Raw genomic sequence first — 21,313 nt, 5'->3', positions numbered from 1 at the left:
TTTCTGTCTGACACTGGTCTGGTGGATTAAATTCCTTTTCCTCGCTTGAGTAGCCAGGCGTGATAATTAGGATTCATCCATCTTCTCTGTGTCACTGTTAACACTTTTCGGTTCACCCAAGCTGACTCTCCCTTTCTTTCTCCTCCAACTCTTTTCTCTATCTACACTGAACAAAAATATAAACGCAACATGTAAAGTGTTGGTCCCATGTTTCATGAGCTGAAATAAAAGATCACAGAAATGTTCCATACGCACAAAAAGCTTATTTCTCTCAAATTCTGTGCACAAATTTGCATCTGTTATTTGTGTTATTAAATGTTATTTGTCACATACATATGGTTAGCAAATGTTAATGCGAGTGTAGTGAAATGCTTGTGCTTCTAGTTCCAACAGGGCAGTAATATCTAACAAGTAATCTAACAATTCCCAACAACTACCTAATACACACAAATCTAAAGAGGTGAATTAGAATATGTACAGATAAGTATATGGATGGCAAAGGTGCAATAGATGGTATAAAATACAGTATATACATGTGATATGAGTAATGTAAGATATGTAAACATGATTAAAGTGGCATTATTTAGAGTGCATTGTATAAAGTGACTAGTGATCCATTTATTAAAGTGGCCAGTGATTGGGTCTCAATGTAGGCAGCAGCCTCTCTGAGTTAGTGATTGCTGTTTAACAGTCTGATGGCCTTGAGATAGAAGCTGTTTTTCAGTCTCTCGGTCCCAGCTTTGATGCACCTGTACTGACCTCACCTTCTGGATGATAGCGGTGTGAACAGGCAGTGGCTCGGGTGGTTGATGTCCTTGATGATCTTTTTGGCCTTTCTGTGACATCGGGTGCTGTAGGTGTCATGGAGGGCGGGTAGTTTGCCCCCGGTGATGCTTTGGTGAGCATTTCTCCTTTGCCAAGATAATCCATCCACCTGACAGCTGTGGCATGTCAAGAATCTGATTAAACAGCATGATCATTACACAGGTGCACCTTGTACTGGGGACAATAAAAGGCCACTCTAAAATGTGCAGTTTTGTCACAGAACAAAATTCTACAGATGTCTCAAGTTTTGAGAGAACGTGCAATTGGCATGCTGACTGCAGGAATGTTTACCAGAGTTGTTGCCAGATAATTGAATGTTAATTTCTCTACCATAACCCACCTCTAACGTTGTTTTAGAGAATTTGGCAGTACGTCCAACTGAACTAAATACCGCAGACCATGTGTAACCATGCCAGCCCAGGACCTCCACATCCGGCTTCTTCACCTGTGGGATCGTCTGAGACCAGCCACCTGAACAGCTGATGAAACAGGAGTATTTCTGTCTGTAATAAATCCCTCTTTGTGGGGAAAAACTCATTCTGATTGGCTGGCATATGCCCTCCCATGCCTACCCATGGCTGCGCCATTGCCCAGTCATGTGAAATCCATAGATTAGGGCCTAATGAATTTATTTCAATTGACTGATTTTCTTATATGAACTGTAACTCAGTAAAATCTTGAAATTGTTGCATTTATATTTTTGTTCAGTAAATATCAATCTCTCTCTACCCCTCTCGTCTCTAAATCTCCATCTCTCTTTCACCCACCAGCTAACGGCTAGAGTAAATTCAGTCACAACTAAAGAGACATACATCATACCTTGAAGGTCAACATACAATATTTATTTAGGAACACAAAAAATGATAAGTTAATTATCAGGTAGTCCACAAATATTGTGGAAATGGTATATCAATACAGTCATACAGGGGGAAACCATCCCGAGACGCCCGGATTCAAACAAAATGGTGGATAAGGGATGAACTGAAACATTATTTTAGTCAATTTAAAGATGGTTTACTCATAATCATTATTATATTGTCCAAAGAAGTTATTCCTAGTTTATTTTTCTTCCTAAAAAAAGAAAAAGATATTTCTAGCTAGGTTTTATTTTATATACTTTATTCAATTTAAATAACCCAATGACAACAGAACTGAATGCATGTGAATATTGCCTTGAATCAATGCCTTTCATAGCCTGCTATAGGCAGGATCACAGTACACGGGATGACCAGTTGTATAATGCTGCAATAGAAATGATATACCAGAGGGAATGGAAAAAAACATATAGGCCGTCATTGTGAATAAGAATGTGGTCTTAACCGACGTGCCTAGTAAAATACTGGTTCAAATGTAGTATCCCCTGCCCCCACAGCCAGAAACACATCTCGGTTTCATGTACATTTGCTACAAAAGACAGTATACATTATGAGCACATCATGCAAAGTGTCAAGTTCTGCTTTACAAATAGTATAGTAGTCTGTTTTTTCTGTAGATATTTTTTCCCCCCTCACCGATCAGCTCTTCCCAAACACAACCTAAACAAATCCCGCCCACTCGCAAATCCTCCCACCAAGGAAAAAAAACATATTAAACTATAATATATCAAACCGTGATTTTTATATAATACCCAAATCTGCAGAAACCTTGCAGTGGACAGTTCTATCTTCCAGACCAGGTTAATAGCAAAGCATCACCCCTCGTTGGAAAGAAAAGCTATAGCAGTGCACAATACCACTGTCAACATGAGCAAATACCAGAGCTGAAAAATCACAATTGGTTTAAAAAAAATGTCCTGCGTTGTCAAACAGTTGAGAATCCCTGATAGGCTGAAAGAAGTCAGGTGACGACTAGGTGAGGTAAGAAGAGTCCCACCTTATGATGGGTAATGAAAACTAGGTCGTTGTTTCTTCTGCTCTGCTGTGCGTGTGTGTGTGTGTGTGTGAAAGATGGTTACACACAAACACGTTCGTGATGAGTAAAGTATAAACACTGCACTGCCAGATCCTCTCTCTCCATGCAGTACACACACTCTTTATAACATGTTCCCAGTAGAGAAAAACACAGATGAAAAGAAGAGAAGAAAAGAAAGAGCAGAAACAGTTGCTGCCTTTTAAGTCCTTGTCTCAGAAAACATCAGAAGTATAATCCTTGGACTTGAAGATTTTTTGTTCCATACATTTCTCTTATCTATGCATTTACTGAGAGAATATTTTTTTCTAAACAAAGATTTCAGTTGCTCTCTTTCTTATTACTAAGTGTGTGCGCTTCTTAAAAAACAAAAAAATACGTTTGATTTCTTATTTGCATTGTTTCCACTTCTTGAATTGTCCACGTTTAGTACTTGCTTGGTTTTTCTTGGTTTGTGTAGCTGTCTCTATCTCCACCCTACCATCCTCAATTGGAAAGAGACACACCTTCACTTTCTTTTCCTCACCACTCATCCCCCTCCCCTCCCCTCCCTCCAGGGCCGTCTAGTTCTGGCCCCTCATCTCTCGGCCTCCATGGCCACACTCGCCTTCTGTTCGGTGGCTGGGTGTTGGTGTTGGTGGGGGTTAACGGTGACCCCCGTGGGCCAGACAGTGGGGTTAGAGGGGGGCTGCGAAGGGGGCTGCCCCTGAGTCCAGAGTCCCTGACCCTGTGGGCCGCTCATGGGCATGGGGAGTGGGGGCACGCCCCAGCAACCGTGTGGAGGAGGGGGAGAGGTGGCCATGGAGGCCATGGGGCTGCTGCTGTTGAAGCTCTCCGAGGCCTTGAGTCGGGAGAACATGGTGAGGGCATCAGGGAAGTTGGGCGGGGTGGCCGGTGTGTTGGCTGGGGTGCACATCTGGAGGAGAGAGATGGAGAGAGATGTTAGGGGGAGAGAAGACATATGGAGGAGCACATCCATATACATCACACAATGTGATATAACTATCATTATCACACTTATCACTATACGTTTCACACCATCACTGCCGTGCATCCAGTTTGTTTCACACCATCACTAGATCCAGGATGAGGATGCCTGTATAAGGTCATAAGGATGCCTGTATAAGGTCATAAGGATGCCTGTATAAGCCTGTATAAGGTCAGTCCAAAACAGAGAGGGGAATGTAGGGGGATCCCGTCCTCTCTCTCCCTGAGGATCCTGATGACATTCCTCCTCTCTGTTCCTCCTCTTTGTTCTGTTCCTAACAACGTTTTTTTTGTGTTGTTTTTGTGTACACATTACAAATATCAGGCAAAAATATGAATTCTACATATTATCAGCAATCAACAACTTACATCACTAAATCAAACATGTCTAACACAAAACAAAACACACAGGTAAAAACAACAGACTTTAAATACATGATCTCATAATGATTCAAGAAGATGTCATTATTTTTGTTATTAAGTAGGGATAATGTCTTAACTAGATGATTCAATTAAATCAAATATTTGTCATTTTGGTATAGAATTCTGGAATTTTTGATTGTGTATTTGTGTTTTGATTATGTATTTGGCAACTAGAATAAATAAAAAAATCACAATAATTTCAATGGTCTTGTCATCATCGCAATAATAAGATAGTATAACCTTCATGTCAAAAACATGTGTAGTTTTATAAAAGATAAATATGTATTCTGCAAGGTTTTCCCAGAAATCTATCACAGACTTGCACTCATACAGTAGAACCTAGTGTGTCAGATTTTCACCTTCTTTTTTGCAGAAAACACATAAACATCAACAAATTTGGACAACATGGAATTACATGGATACGTGATATCTTATGCAAAATCTTAAAAGAGCACTTCCTTAAGTTTGTTTGGTATACAGTATTTGTAAGGTATTTGTTTTACCTCTAGGCATAAATTGGTTCTTTGAATGGAAACGTGTCTTATGTATTTGTTACAAGATTTCTCAAGTAAGCCCACGCCTTCCAGGCTGAGTTCTGGATAAGTTCTGTGATCATCATCAAAGCTAATATTGTTTTTCATTAGTGCAGTTAGAGCACTGGGAATGGCTTTGATCACATAAATATACTCTCTGAAAGGTATTGGAAACTCCTTCAGTGTTATATGTCCCTATTAACAAGGTGACTCTCCATGACCTCACATCATGTTAGCAGATCACCTGATTGTCACGGTCCCGTCTCTGGTAGTAGCTCCTTCAGTGACCACGATGTCAGAAAGAACTCCCCCATATACAGTACAACCCCCTATCCAGCCAAAAACAACATGGAACAGCCAACCAGCACCTCCCTGCAGGTTCGAAGCCAGGTCAGGTAGACTTAAACACTTTTTCAGAACACACTCCTCAAAGTGTTGAGGCAAAAACAAAAATGATCTCACTCCAAGAGGCCTGGTTGGTCCAGGGCCAGTTTCCTTTACTCTACATAGATAGGCCTATTATTATAGACCTACTGTTTATAGCTGACCACAACAACAAGCTGTTACACAGGCAGCCCCATAGACCTACTGTCTACTTCTGAAGGAGGGCTCAAAACAGGGGTGCCAGTGAAATAGTTTTTGTTGGTAAAGTTTGTTTTTGGTTCACTTTTTTTGTTTTTTTTGTTGCAGATTTATTCAAACAGCAATGGGTACGCAACAATGGGCATGCAGACCAGGTTTTTAAAAAGTTTAGTCCGAAGTCTTGGTTAAATCTTTGCGACGCTCAAATCAGTCATCGTGCGCTGTTTGAATGAACATTTCGAAATGCTTTCTCAAAAAAACTTCCCAATTACAGTACATTTTGATGGCAAGGTAGGCCTGCTTACCTGGCAGAATGATATCATGATGATTTGTATCAATCGCGGGGCATTTGTTTTGCTCACTCTGCCATCACACATTGTACAGTACGAAACACCGCTAGCTAAACAGAAGGTCTCTAGCTAAGCGCATAATTGAATTAAAGGGCAACAACACACTCCACATTTTTTTTGTAATGTTTCCCGACCTTAAAAGTGGTCTCCTTAAGCATTGTTTGGATTTAAAACATCCAGATTTTGTAGTTTTTCTATAAAAAAAAGTGTGATTTTGAGACCGAATACCTCGTAAACCTAGAAAAATGTTACTACAAAAACTGAATTTATGAAAAGATCAAACACATTTTAAGGGCTCTACAACTGTAGAGTGTCTATTTAAAAACGCTAACAATAACACCCTTTTTGAGATTGTGCAATCAATGTAATTATGATATTGTCAAGTTAAAATGTAATTATTTGTGTATGGAGGGTAAGTCATTATAGGCTACTTGCTCAGCACTTGCTCAGATAATATTTAAATTATGCACGCATCATCCGCTTTCCTGGGCAAGTATTATTTTCATTTGGTCCAGTAGCTTTCTGATGGCCCTGGGTGCCACTGCCAAATGTACCTGAATGTCAAGCCCTGCAAGGGCATGCTAATTTAAAAGATGGATAGTCATTATTAGCCTGCTTCTGTATGGAATGCAGGTACATTATGAGACAGTTATTATTGGCAAGTAGACGTGAAAAATTGGTGCGACCAAATCATGTGCTGGTGCTATCAACTGAAAAAGTTAGTCTAAAGACCTGGAACTACAACAAGCCATTATTACACAGCCTTTAACTCCCAACAGCAGGTAAACAAGGTCCAAAGAACAAAACTAGTGTAAGAAAAGCCCAGCGCGTGATGCATGCTCATTTTGAGAATGTGTCATGTATGCATCCAGATTTAGCCCCGATGAGCGGCATGATATGAAGGGTGAGCATGTCTCTGTTGCCCTCTAACAGGAAGTGCTGTGTCATGTCTACGGTCTATTTCCTGTCCTATGTGTAAAGAGACACCCTGCAGCGAGTGGTAACTTCCTGTCCTTCATGGTTACCCCCTCTACTTCCTCCCTATTTACTCTACTCAGATATCTAACACAGCCACCGTTAAACGGACCACCCCAGATTGTTTTACTGCTGAGCTCACATATGCCCTTCTCACTCACTCACATACACTCACCAACGTCCTACACACACACACACACACACACACACACACATTCTAGAGCTGGGACGATGAAACGAAAAATGTACGACACCGGCCATACCGATTACTTTTGCTGATATTTTTTATTACAATAAGTAGCCGATAATAAAGAAATGTAAAGTTTGAAATTAAACAAGTTTGCTAACATGGATGATTGTTAATAGGACAATTGATTGCTACAACCATCAAATTACTAGAAAAAACTGTGATGCACATTAATGTTATAAACTTAGCATTCTATTTATCGTTATCGCATCAATTCAGACAATTTATCGCAATATGGATTTTTGTCCATATTGCCCAGCTCTAACGCACGCACACAACAGGACAGACAGTGATTATGTATTGCTCCATTGGGGAAATGATCTGTTCTCAGTGTAGACAGCACACTGTAGAGGTCTAGTCTCTGTGCCCTCAACCTAGCAGTCATTGTCTAGGTGCTGCTCTTGTTTATCCAAAGAAAAACGAAGCAGGCCTAGCCTAGATGTTTTCGGTGCAGTCCCAAACAATGTCAATATAGCCTAAGATGAAGCACATGCTCAGAGAAACTATATGTACAGTTTATTCCCACATATCAGCGGTAGCCAGGCAGCACACACAGGCTAGGGCTGTGCAGACTGCAGCATTAGCGCCTGCTGTAAAACCATAGTAGCTTGATTAGGCTGGCAGCAGATTAAAACTAGGAGGTGTTTGTCTGTGAAGGACACAGTCAGGTAATACTTCAAAGGCTGCTGGGACAGTGCGTGCGGGCAAAGAATCAAATCCGATTGGCTGAGGCGACTGGTGGCATGTGCATTTAAAATGAGAAAAGCACATACATTCATACATGCGTATTTGGGGAAGGGAAAGGCATACCTAATCAGCTACAGCTATGCATTCAATAGAAATGTGTCTTCCACATTTAACCCAACCCCTCAGAAGGCAGTTTCTTCGGTAAGGGGAATCAGGGGGACATGGATGTTACCTAAACTAAGAGAAATGCATGTTACCAGCATTCATTATTTAGAGAACTGCTGAATATTTGTTCTAGGAGTGTGTTCTAAACACGGCAAACACTGAGGCGTTGCCTTGGGGACGGTCCGTTGCTATGAGGAAGACAGACCTGGTGGTGATGGATAGGACTAGAGCAAGCTTAGACACATCTGTCATTAACTTTCTACAGATCTGTTTACTGAGTGCAGTTTACTGTGGACTCCAATCTGAAGTTTCACTCTGCACCGCTCTAGACATGCCTGTCTGTCTGTCTGTCTGCCTGTCTGTCTGTCTGTCCACCCAGCCCTCCACTTTGGTGAAGCTTAAGCCTCAGTCGCTCACTCCTCACTGCTCTCTCTGTGCTTCTCCTTGCAAGACTGATGAGCAGTCATTTCCAGTCTGACCGACGACATTCCTGAGTAAAACCATGTTTACAGGGAGCAATTTGTATTGAATTTGTAAGGAGAAGCAGATATTCCTCCCTATAACTATCCAGCCTGCATTCACAGACTGGAGGGGTTCAAACGTTACCCCTCTGCCTTGAAACATCACATGAATGCTGTAGCCCTACATATGATTCAACCACATGTTACAAAGGTCTCTGTCTCTCCTTCCGGTAGCTGTTTCACGTCACCACCTGCAGACAGATCCATTAGAGTTTAACTAAATAACCACAAAGCTCTGGGTAGAAGTTGCCCTTAGGCACAGACCTAGGATCAGCTTACCCTCCCCGAATCCTAATACCAATCATTAGGGGGAAAACATCAAACTGACCATAGATCAGTGTCTAGGAGTAACTTCACCTTTCACCATCATTATCTTTCCCTCCACCCACATTCCCGCTATTTTTTTATTTAACCTTTATTTAACTAGGCAAGTCAGGTAAATAAAGGTTAAATAAAACATTTTAAAAAATAAACCCTAACCCGGACGACGCTGGGCCAATTGTGCGCCACCCTATAGGACTCCAATCACGGCCAGTTGTGACCCAGCCTGGAATCAAATCAAATCAAAATGTATTTGTCACATGCACCGAATGCCTTACAGTGAACTGCTTACTTACAAGCCCTTAACCAACAATGTAGTTTTAAGAAAAATAACATGTTAAAACCTCTCTACGGTACGTGAGACGTTAGCGTCCCACCTCTTCAACAGCCAGTGAAAGTGCAGGGCGCCAAATTCAAAACAACAGAAATCCCATAATTAAAACTCCTCAACATACATGTATTTTACACCATTTTAAAAATACACTTGTTGTAAATCCCACCACAGTGTCCAATTTCAAAAAAGCTTTACGACGAAAGCAAACCAAACGATTATGTTAGGTGAGTGCCTATTCACAAAATAACACAGCCATTTTTCCAGCCAAAGAGAGGATTCAGAAAAAGCAGAAATATAGATAAAATGAATCACTAACCTTTGATGATCTTCATCAGATGACACTCATAGGACTTCATGTTACACAATACATGTATGTTTTGTTCGGTAAAGTTAATATTTATATCCAAAGATCTGAGTTTACATTGGCGCCTTACGTTCAGAAGTCACAAAACGTCCTTTGATTTTGCAGAGAGCCACATGAATTTACAGGAATACTCATAATAAACGTTGCTAAAAGATACAACAGTTATGCATGGAATTTTAGACGCACTTCTCCTTAATGCAACCGCCTTGTCAGATTTCAAAAAAGCTTTACGGAAAAAGCAAACCATGCAATAATCTGAGTCGGCGCTCAGAGCCCAATCAAGACACAAATATAGCCGCCATATTATGCAGTCAACAGAAGTCAGAAGTAACAATATAAACATTCACTTACCTTTGATGATCTTCATCAGAATGCACTCCCAGGAATCCCAGTTCCACAATAAATGTTTGTTTTGTTCGATAATGTCCATCATCCTCCTTGTTGTTCTAGCGTTCAGTAGCTCCAGCGCGGGCAGGTCCAGCGGAAAGTACGAACGAAAAGTTAAAAAAGTTATATTACAGTCCATAAAAACATGACAAACAAAGTATTGAATCAATATTTAGGATGTTTTTAACATAATTCTTCAATAATGTTCCAACCGGAGTAATCCTGTGTCTTCAGAATTGCGATGGAACAGAGCTCGCTCTCACATGAACAAACATGCTCAGAGCATGTTCAGGTCATGGCAGACCTGACTCAATCCTCTCTCCTTCGGCCCCACTAAACAGTAGAGGCATCAGACAAGGTTCTAACGACTGTTGACATCTAGTGGAAGCCCTAGGAAGTGTAACATTAGCAATATCCCACTGTATCTTCAATAGGAGCTGAGTTGAAAATCGACCAACCTCAGATTTGTCACGTCCTGGTTGGATTTTTTCTCAGGGTTTTGCCTGCCTGATGAGTTCTGTTATACTCACAGACATCATTCAAACAGTTTTAGAAACTTCAGAGTGTTTTCTATCTAAATCTACTAATAATATGCATATTCTAGCTTTTATGGCTTTGTAGCAGGCCATTTACTCTGGGCATGCTTTTTATCCGGACGTGAAAATACTGCCCCCTACCCCAAAGAAGTTTTTAAGTGTCACGTTCCTGACCTATTTCTGTTAGTTTGTTGTATGTGTTAGTTGGTCAGGACGTGAGTTTGGGTGGGCATTCTATGTTTTCTGTTTCTATGTTGGTTTATGGGTTGCCTGGTATGGCTCTTAATTAGAGGCAGGTGTTTGGCGTTCCTCTAATTGAGAGTCATATTTAGGTAGGTTGTTTCACAGTGTTCGTTGTGGGTGGTTGTCTCCTGTGTCAGTGTTTGTCGCACCATACGGGACTGTTCGGTTTGTTTTGTACATCGTCATTTTGTGTAGTCTATTTTTTCCCTGTTCGCGCGTTCTTCGTGTTTATGTAAGTTCGTCGTCCAGGTCTGTCTACACCGTTTGTTGTTTTGTTAGTTTATAGTCAAGTTCGTGTTTTCGTGTTTTCTTTTAATAAATAATGTGTTCACAACCCGCTGCGCCTTGGTTCCATCACTACTCCTCCTTTTCGGTTGAAGAGGAGGAGGACCACCGTTACATTAAGTAAAAAATAAAAGTAACAAATAATTAAAGAGCAGCAGTTAAATAACAATAGTGAGGCTATATACAGGGGGTACCGGTACAAAGTCAATGTGCGGTGGCACCGGTTAGTCAAGGTTATTGAAGTAATATGTACATCCATGTAGGTAGAGTTAAAGTGACTTTGTTGTCCTAAAGCCATTTTGCCAACTTTGGAAGTATGCTTAGGGTCATTGTCCATTTGGAAGACCCATTTGCAACCAAGCTTTAACTTCCTGACTGATGTCTTGAGATGTTGCTTCAATATATCCACATAATTTTCCTTCCTCCTGATGATGCCATCTATGTTGTAAAGTGCACCAGCCCCTCCTGCAGTAAAGCACCCCCATAACATGATGCTGCCACCCCCATGCTTCACAGTTGGGATGGTGTTCTTCAGCTTGCAAGCCTCCCCTTTTTTCTCCAAACGATGGTCATTATGGCCAAACAGTTCTATTTTTGTTTCATCAGACCAGAGGAAAAAAGTACGATCTTTGTCCCCATGTGCAGTTGCAAACCATAGTCTGGCTTTTTTATGGCTGTTTCGGAGCAGTGGCTTCATCCTTGCTGAGCGGTCTTTCAGGTTATGTCGATATAGGACTCATTTTACTGTGGATATAGAAACTTTTGTACCTGTTTCCTCCAGCATCTTCACAAGGTCCTTTGCTGTTGTTCTGGGATTGATTTGCACTTTTCACACCAAAGTACGTTCATCTCTAGGAGACAGAACGCGTCTCCTTAAAGCGGTATGACGGCTGCGTGGTCCCATGGTGTTTATACTTGCGTACTATTGTTTGTACAGATGAACGTGGTACCTTCAGGCATTTGGAAATTGCTCCCAAGGATGAACCAGACTTGTGGAGGTCTACAATTATTTTTCTGAGGTCTTGGCTGATTTCTTTTGATTTTCCCATGATGTTAAGCAAAGAGGCACTGAGTTTGAAGGTAGGCCTTGAAATACATCCACAGGTACACCTCCAATTGACTCACATTATGTCAATTAGCCTATCAGAAGCTTCTAAAGCCATGACATAATTTTCTGGAGTTTTCCGAGCTATTTAAAGGCACAGTCAACTTAGTGTATGTAAACTTCTGACCCACTGGAATTGTGATACAGTGAATTATAAGTGAAATAATCTGTCTGTAAACAATTGTTGGAAAAATTACTTGAGTCATGCATAAAGTAGATGTCCTATCCGACTTGCCAAAACTATAGTTTGTTAACAAGATATTTGTGGAGTGGTTGAAAAACGAGTTTTAATGACTCCAACCTAAGTGTATGTAAACTTCCGACTTCAACTGTATTTACGTACGGTCACAGTGGGGACGACGTCAACGATACACTTATCGACGAAGCCAGCGACTGATGTGGTGTACTCCTCAATGCCAACGGAAGAATCCCGGAACATATTCCAATCTGTGCTAGCAAAACAGTCCTGTAGCTTAGCATCTGCTTCATCTGACCACTTTTTTATTGACCGAGTCACTGGTGCTTCCTGCTTTAGTTTTTGCTTTTAAGCCGGAATTAGGAGGATAGAATTATGGTCAGATTTAGCAAATGGAGGGTGAGGGAGAGCTTTGTCGAACCAGGGTCCGTAGTGACACCTCTAGCACTGAGATGCAGTGCCTTAGACCGCTGCGCCACTCTGGAGCAATGCCGTGTTCACATGCTAGTTGGAACTAGGAAACTCTGACATTTCCAACTTGCTAACTGGTTGTACTTTTACACGTGCCACTTTCAATTGGTTGAAGTTTTACACTTGTAACCTTCAATCAGTTATCAATTAGGAAATTTCAGAGTTTCGTAGTTCTGATTAGTACTGTAACACGGCATGAATCCCTGTCCAATGACGTCCCTCGCTCAATAAACAATTAAACAAATATTAAAACATTTTGCGAGAGCCTTGCAATAAGTGGTGGAATGTGCAACAGCATAATGGAGAATGGTGCAGGATTGTTTTCAAATTCCATTCTGTCCAATAAAGAGTTCTGTTCCAAAGTCATTGCACTGTGATGTGACTAGAGGTCGACCGATTATGATTTTTCAACGCCGATACCGATACTGATTATTGGAGGACCAAAAAAGCCGTTAATCGGACAATTTTTATATATATATTTGTAATAATGACAATTACAACAATACTGAATGAACAATGAACACTTTTATTTTAAACTTAATATAATACATCAATAAAATATATTTAGTCTCAAATAAATAATGAAACATGTTCAATTTGGTTTAAATAATGCAAAAACAAAGTGTTGGAGCAGAAAGTAAAAGTGAAATACACTGCTCAAAAAAATAAAGGGAACACTTAAACAACACTTAAACAATACAATGCTACCACTAGAGTGAAAGCACCGCCAGCATTCAAAGGTGACCAAAACATCAGCCAGGAAGCATAGGAACTGAGAAGTGGTCTGTGGTCACCACCTGCAGAACCATTCCTTTATTGGGGGTGTCTTGCTAATTGCCTATAATTTCCACCTTTTGTCTATTCCATTTGCACAACAGCATGTGAAATGTATTGTCAATCAGTGTTGCTTCCTAAGTGGACAGTTTGATTTCACAGAAGTGTGATTGACTTGGAGTTACATTGTGTTGTTTAAGTGTTCCCTTTATTTTTTTGAGCAGTGTATGTGCATTGTAACTAACGTTTAAGTTCCTTACTCAGAACATGAGAACATATGAAAGCTGGTGGTTCCTTTTAACATGAGTCTTCAATATTCCCAGGTAAGAAGTTTTAGGTTGTAGTTATTAAAGGACTATTTCTTTCTATACGATTTGTATTTCATATACCTTTGACTATTGGAACTTCTAATAGGTACTTTAGTATTGCCAGCCTAATCTCGGGAGTTGATAGGCTTGAAGTCATAAACAGCTCAATGCTTGAAGCACAGCGAAGAGCTGCTGGCAAACGCACGAAAGTGCTGTTTGAATGAATGCTTTCGAGCCTGCTGCTGCCTACCACCGCTCAGTCAGACTGGTCTATCAGACTGCTCTATCAAATCATAGACTTAATTATAATATAATAACACAGAAATACGAGCCTTAGGTCATTAATATGGTCAAATCCGGAAACTATCATTTCGAAAACAAAACGTTTATTCTTTCAGTGAAATACGGAACCGTTCTGTATTTTATCTAACGGGTGGCATCCATAAGTCTAAATATTGCTGTTACATTGCACAGCCTTCAATGTTATGTCATAATTACGTAAAACTCTGGAAAATTAGTTCGCAATGAGCCAGGCGGCCCAAACTGTTGCATATACCCTGCAAGAGAAGTGACACAATTTCCCTAGTTTAATATTGCCTACTAACATGAATTTATTTGCAGGTTTAAAAATATATACTACTGTGTATTGATTTTAAGAAAGGCATTGATGTTTATGGTTAGGTACATTCATGCAACGATTGTGCTTTTTTCGCAAATGCGCTTTTGTTAAATCATCCCCCGTTTGGTGAAGTTGGCTGTCTTTGTTAGGAAGAAATGGTCTTCACACAGTTCGCAACGAGTCAGGCGGCCCAAACTGCTGCATATACCCTGACTCTGTTGCACAGAACGCAAGAGAAGTGACACAATTTCCCTAGTTAAAAGAAATTCATATTAGCAGGCAATATTAAATAAATATGCAGGTTTAAAAATATATACTTGTGTATTGATTTTAAGAAAGGCGTTGATGTTTATGGTTAGGTACACATTGGTGCAACGACAGTGCTTTTTTCACGAATGTGCTTGTTAAATCCCCCGTTTGGCAAAGTAGGCTGTGATTCAATGATAAATTAACAGGCACCGCATTGATTATATGCAACGCAGGACAAGCTAGATAAACTAGTAATATCATCAACCGTGTGTTTTTTATAAGATACGTTTAATGCTAGCTAGCACCTTACCTTGGCTCCTTGCTGCACTTGCATAACAGGTAGTCAGCCTGCTACGCAGTCTCCTCGTGGAGTGCAATGTAATCGGCCATGATCGGTGTCCAAAAATGCCGATTACCGATTGTTATGAAAACTTGAAATCGGCCCTAATTAATTGGCCATTCCGATTAATCGGTCGACCTCTAGTTGTTTCAGAGACATTGACTGAAGCAGGATGGTCTGTTTGAGTGGGTGATGCATCTTCTGAACAGAGTAGCTTCTGCTCCTTGTCTCCTCTCCTTCATCAGCACTGCTTTCACCTGTCCAGTCCTTTCAGGTCAGTGCAATTACAGGAAATGAGATAAGCAATATAATTAACTTTAGACTATTGGGATGCTTCCTCTGACTATCAGGAACCCTTAGGACTAGGTGACTAGGACGTCCTGTAGTTCATATAATATTATGGTAGTTAATGGAATTATATGGTAGGTAATGGAATAATTGATGAGTCTCTGTGTACCACCGTAAAATGTCAGACAACCTGATAAGACATGATGATGCACAGACTGGCAACGGTGTCTGAATGGTCGGAACGAGAGAGAGAGACATGAGATAGAGAACGGTATAGAGATAAAGAGAGGGGGAGAGGAGGGAGGAGAGTACTGTATCTTTTCAATGTTTATAGTAGGAGTGTTCAGTTCTACTATGCAGCACATTTGCCGTGTTCTTTGTTCACACACTGCAGCTTTCACTGTGCTCTGACAATCATACTGCTTATGATCATATGCAGGAGTGGATCGGTCTTCTGCTGCCCCCACCTCTCCTCTCTATGTGATGGCTGAATGATCGCTGGACTCAACATGGCTGTTGATTAACCTTCCTAGTAACACCCCAAGCGGGGTGTATTTCTTATTTCAAGTGTGCATGACAATGGGCACCATACTCTGGGCAAAACAAGAGACAGCAGATCAACAATGGGTGATGAATATACAGTAGTCATATCTAGAAACAGGAGAGCACATTACTTGTGAAAACGACAATACCAGACACTATGAAAACTAGGGATGTGACAAATGGCAGATTTTTCTTAATGTTTAAAACTTCTTACGGATCATTGGGACGCTAGCGTCTCACCTCGACAACATCCGGTGAAATTGCAGAGCGCGAAATTCAAATGACAAAAATCGTAATATTAAACATTCATGAAAATACAAGTGTCATACATCATTTAAAAGCTTAACTTTTTGTTAATCCAGCCGCTTTGTCAGATTTCAAAAAGGTTTTACGGAGAAAGCACACCATGCGATTATCTGAGTACAGCGCCCCGCACACAAAAGCATTACATACATCTTCCAACCAAGCAGAGGCGTCACGAAAGTCACAAATAGCGATAAAATAAATCACTTACCTTTGAAGATCTTCATCTGGATGCAATCACAAGGGTCCCAGCTACATAACAAATGGTCCTTCTTTATATCCCTAAAAAGTATGTTTCATTGGCGCGCTTGACTCAGGAATCCACCGGTTTCCCTAGTTCAAAATGCATACAAATGAATCCCGTAAGTTACCAATAAACGTCTTCCAAACATATCAACCAACGTTCCTAATCAATCCTCAGGTACCCTAATATGTAAATAAACGATACAATTTAAGACGGAGAATACCGGAGACCATTACCGGAGATAAATAACGAAGTCCCTCACCGGAACGTGCAACAAACACTACAGCCAAAATGGGAGCCACTTACTAAAACTACAAATTTGAGCTAATTTTTCAAAAAACATAGGCAGGTCAGCCACCAGGCAGACAGAGTCAGCACCTTCGCCTATCTATTGGTAATCAAAAGCTGTATCTCTCAATGGAATGCTGCATCTCACAATTTCTTGGCTTGAAATGTCTCGCAACTTCAGTAAAGCTGGGCCTATCATCAATGAAAAAGCTGGGATATTCCACATGAAACAAACCAACGACCGAACACACACTCGCATTATTAGTGAAGTTAAAGAGAACGGCAAGCCAGTGCAAGATGGAGAGAGGGGGCAGACTGGGCGCATACAGTGCATTTGGAAAGTATTCAGACATTTTGTTACGTTACAGCCTTATTCTAAAATGTTTTTTTTCCCTCATCAATCTACACACTATACCCCATAATGACAAAGCAAATACTGTTTTTTGGAAATTGGAGCAAATGTATTAAATTTAAAAAACTGATATCACATTTACATAAGTATTCATACCTTTTACTCAGAACTTTGTTGATGCACATTTGGCAGCAATTACAGTCTCGAGTCTTCTTGGGTAAGACGCTACAAGCTTGGCACACCTGTATTTGGGGAGTTTCTCCCATTCTTCTCTGCAGATCCTCTCAAGCTCTGTCAGGTTGGATGGGGAGCATCACTGCACAGCTATTTTCAAGTCTCTCCAGAGATGTTCGATCGGGTTCTAGCTGGGCTCTGGCTGGGCCACTCAAAGACATTCAGAGACTTGTCCCAAAGCTGCTCCTGCGTTGTCTTGGCTGTGTGCTTAGGGTCGTTGTCCTGATGGAAGGTGAACCTTCGCCCCCAGTCTGGGGATCTGAGCGCTCTGGAGCAGGTTTTCATCAAGGATCTCTCTGTACTTTGCTCCGTTCATCTTTCCCTCGATCCTGACTAGCCTCCCAGTCCCTGCCACTGAAAAACATCCCCACAGCATGATGCTGGCACCACCATGCTTCACCGTAGGGATGGTGCCAGGTTTCCTCCAGACGTGAAGCTTGGCATTCAGGCCAAAGAGTTCCATCTTGGTTTCATCAGACCAGAGAATCTTGTTTCTCATGGTTTGAGAGTCCTTTAGGTGCATTTTGGCAAACTCCAAGTAGGCTGTTATGTGCCTTTTACTGAGGAGTGGCTTCCGTCTGTCCACTCTACCATAAAGGCTTGATTGGTGGAGTGCTGCAGAGATGGTTGTCCTTCTGGAAGGTTCTCCCATCTCCACAGAGGAACTCTGGAGCTCTGTCAGAGTGACCACCGGGTTCTTGGTCCCCTTCCTGACCAAGGCCCTTCTCCCCCGATTGCTCAGTTAGGCCGGGCGGCCAGCTCTAGGAAGAGTCTTGGTGGTTCCAAACTTATTCCACTTAAGAATGATGGAGGCCACTGTGTTCTTGGGGACCTTTTTTAGTACCCCTCCCCAGATCCTCGACACAATCCTGTCTCGGAGTTCTACGGACAATTCTTTCGACCTCATGGCTTGGTTTTTGCTCTGACATGCACCGTCAACTGTAGGACCTTATACAGGCAGGTGTGTGCTTTTCCAAATCATGTCCAATCAATTGAATTTACCACAGGTGGACTTCAAGGTTCAATGTTTCTGCCCTAGCCTACACAGCTGATTCAAATAATCAACTAATCATCAAGCATTGATCATATGAATCAGCTGTGTAGTATTAGGGCAAAAAACTAAACGTGCACAACTTGGGGTCCCGAGGACCGAGTTTGGGAAACGCTGGTTTAAACGTTCACACCCCTAATGGGAACCTGATTCAATGTGAGAAATGGCTTATAGATTCATTGCTAGTTAGCCTAAATCCCCTGGTAAGTCTGTCAGTCAGTCAGGCATGTAGAACTGATATTCAGCGACACAGTCTCCGAATTTCCATCATCCTTCACAGACACTGTCACCAATGAACACTCACAGTTACAGGTTGGGAAAAGTAGTGTGTGTGTGTGTGTGTGTGTGTGTGTGTGTGTGTGTGTGTGTGTGTGTGTGTGTGTGTGTGTGTGTGTGTGTGTGTGTGTGTGTGTGTGTGTGTGTGTGTGTGTGTGTGTAACCAAAGTGAACACCACTTCTCATGAACACATCTGCTTCTCGTACTCCCCCCACGTGTCCTCACTTGCTGTGTCGCCTGAGCCAGCCAGCCAGCGTGTGTGTGCCTGTGTGTGTGTGTGTAGGTGTGGTTAGCCAGGCCCAGTGTTCTCGGAAGCGGTGCTCTTGGAAACACGCAGGGCAGCACGCTGGAACATGCTGAGCTCAGGCCAAGGCTCTTCTGATGTGGCTGACTGCCTGGCACTGTGACACACACACAGAAAGGCACAAGGAAATACTATACACACTGCGTGGCCTGAATCACAAGATGGCGCCGTGTGTGTAGGTAATAACGTTTCTCGCATTATTACCTACAGTCCCCCCCCCCCCCCCCCCCCCCCCCCCAAGGCATTTCCACTCATCCCTGGGGCTACGGAATGGGCTTTTAGTCCAACTCAGGAGGCGTGCATACCATCCACTGCTTCCGAAATTATTACTTGTGAATGCTCAGTCCCTGGACAATAAAGTAGACGAGCTCAGGGCGAGGATCTCCTTCCAGAGAGACGTCAGGAACTGTAACATACTCGGTTTCACAGAATCATTGCTCTCTCTGCATATATTGTCCGCGTTCATACAGCCAGCGAGGTTCTCTGTACATCACACAGACAGGAAGAAAGAACTCTCCGGGAAAAAGGTGGAGGTGTATGTTTTATGATTAACTACTCATGGTGTGAGTAGTTAATCATAAAACATACACCTCCACCTTTCTTTTTCCCGGAGAGTTCTTTCTTCCTGTCTGTGCGATGTACAGAGAACCTCGCTGGCTGTATGAACGCGGACAATATATGCAGAGAGAGCAATGATTCTGTGAAACAGAGTATGTTACAGTTCCTGACGTCTCTCTGGAAGGAGATCCTCGCCCTGAGCTCGTCTACACACACACACACGTACAGGAACTCAAGTCCTTTCGTTCTCCAATGTGAGTAAGACATTTAAGCGTGTTAACCCTCGCAAGGCTGCAGGCCCAGACGGTATCCCGAGCCGCATCTTCAGAACATGTGCAGACCAGCTGGCTGGAGTGTTCACAGACATTTTCAATCTCCCCATATCCCAGTCTGTTGTCCCCACTTGCTTCAAGATGTCCACTACTGTTCCTGTATCCAAGAAAGCGAAGGTAACTGAAATAAATGACTATGGTCCTGTAGCACTCACTTCTGTCAGCTTTGAGACTAGTTAAGGATCATATCACCTACACCTTAGACCCACTACAATTTACATACCACAACAACAGATTCACAGATGATGCAATCGCTACCGCACTGCAAACTGCTCTATCTCATCTGGACAAGAGGAATACCTATGTAAGAATGCTGTTCATCGACTACAGCTCAGCCTTAAACACCATAGCGCTATCCAAGCTCATCACTAAGCTCGAGGTGGTGAAGGTAGGCAACAACACCTCCACTACGCTGGTCCTCAACAAGGGTGTATGCTCAGCCCCCTCGTGTAATCCCTGTTCACCCATGACTGCGTGGCCACGCACATCTCCATCATCATGTTTGCAGACAACACAACAGTGGTAGGCCTGATTACCAATAACGACGAGACAGCCTAGAGGGAGGAGGTGAGGGCCCTGGCGGAGTGGTGCCAGGAAAACAACCTCTCCGTCAATGTCAACAAAATGAAGAAGCTGATTGTCGACTTTAGGAGACAGCAGAGGGAGCACGCACCCATCCACATTGATAGGGCAGCTGTGGAGAGGGTGAAAAGCTTCCAAGTTCCTGGGCGTGCACATCACTAACAACCTGAAATGGTCCATCCACACAGACAGTGTGTTGAAGAAGGAGCAACAGCGCCTCTTTAACCTAAGGAGGTTGAAGAAATTTGTCTTGGCCCCTAAGACCTTAAACTTCAACAGATGCACCATTGAGAGCATCCTGCCGGGCTGAATCCCTGCCTGGTACGGCACGTGCACCGTCCGCAAGCGCAGGGGTCTCCAGAGGGTGGTGCAGTCAGCCCACTAGCCCTCTAGGACATCTACAGCCCTGTGTCACAGGAAGGCCAAGAAGATCAAAGACCTCAGCCACCCGAGCCATGAGCTGTTCTCCATCTAGAAGGTGGAGACATTAGAGGTGCATCAAAACCTGGACAGAGAAAACAGCTTCTATCTCCAGACCATCAGACTGTTAAATAGTCACCACTGGCCGGCCTCCGCCCAGTACCTTGCCCTGAGCTTTAGTCACTGTTACTAGCTGGCTACCAGCCGGTACTCTACCCTACACCTTAGAGACTGCTGCCCTATGTACATTGTTATTGAACACTGGTCACTTTAATAATATTTGCATACCGTTTTACCCACTACATATGTATATACTGTATTCTAGTCAAGGCTCATCCTATATAACTAGTGCTGTACACCTTTTCTATTCATATACTGTCCATAATGTCTATACACACCATAATATACATATACACTGAGTGTACAAATCATTAGGAACACCTTCCCAATATTGAGTTGCACCCCCTTTTGCCCTCAGAACAGCCTCAATTTGTTGGGGCACGAGACTACAAAGTGTCAAAAGTGTTCCACAGGGATGCTGGCCCATGTTGACTCCAATACTTCCCAGTGGTTGTGTCAAGTTGGCTGGCTGTCCGTTGGGTGGCGGACCATTCTTGATACGCACGGGAAACTGTTTAGCATGGGGGGGTGGGGGGGGGGGGGGGTTGCATGTATAGTAAGGTATTACTGTACTGTTGGAGCTAGGAACACCCGCAATAACATCTGAAAAATATGTGTAGACAACCAACAACATTTAATTTAATTTAAACAGATGTAGGCCTAGGATTCGGAACTATGAGCA

General features: G+C 42.3%; 1 protein-coding gene across 1 annotated transcript in view; it reads right to left on the bottom strand.

Moving 5' to 3' along the window:
* Nucleotides 1-1,645: 1,645 nt before the first annotated feature.
* Nucleotides 1,646-21,313, bottom strand: part of LOC129828951 (UBA-like domain-containing protein 1) — a 35,024-nt gene continuing 15,356 nt past the window's right edge. Inside the window, exon 3 of the mRNA XM_055890294.1 lies at nucleotides 1,646-3,649. Within this exon, the coding sequence (XP_055746269.1) occupies nucleotides 3,311-3,649 (339 nt within the window). The 3' untranslated portion in view covers nucleotides 1,646-3,310. The remainder of the gene's footprint in view (nucleotides 3,650-21,313) is intronic.

Source organism: Salvelinus fontinalis, chromosome 30, assembly GCF_029448725.1.
Source record: "Salvelinus fontinalis isolate EN_2023a chromosome 30, ASM2944872v1, whole genome shotgun sequence".
Lineage (NCBI taxonomy): Eukaryota > Metazoa > Chordata > Actinopteri > Salmoniformes > Salmonidae > Salvelinus > Salvelinus fontinalis.
Note: the sequence above shows the minus strand (reverse complement) of the source record. Positions and strands in the feature narration are given on the sequence as shown.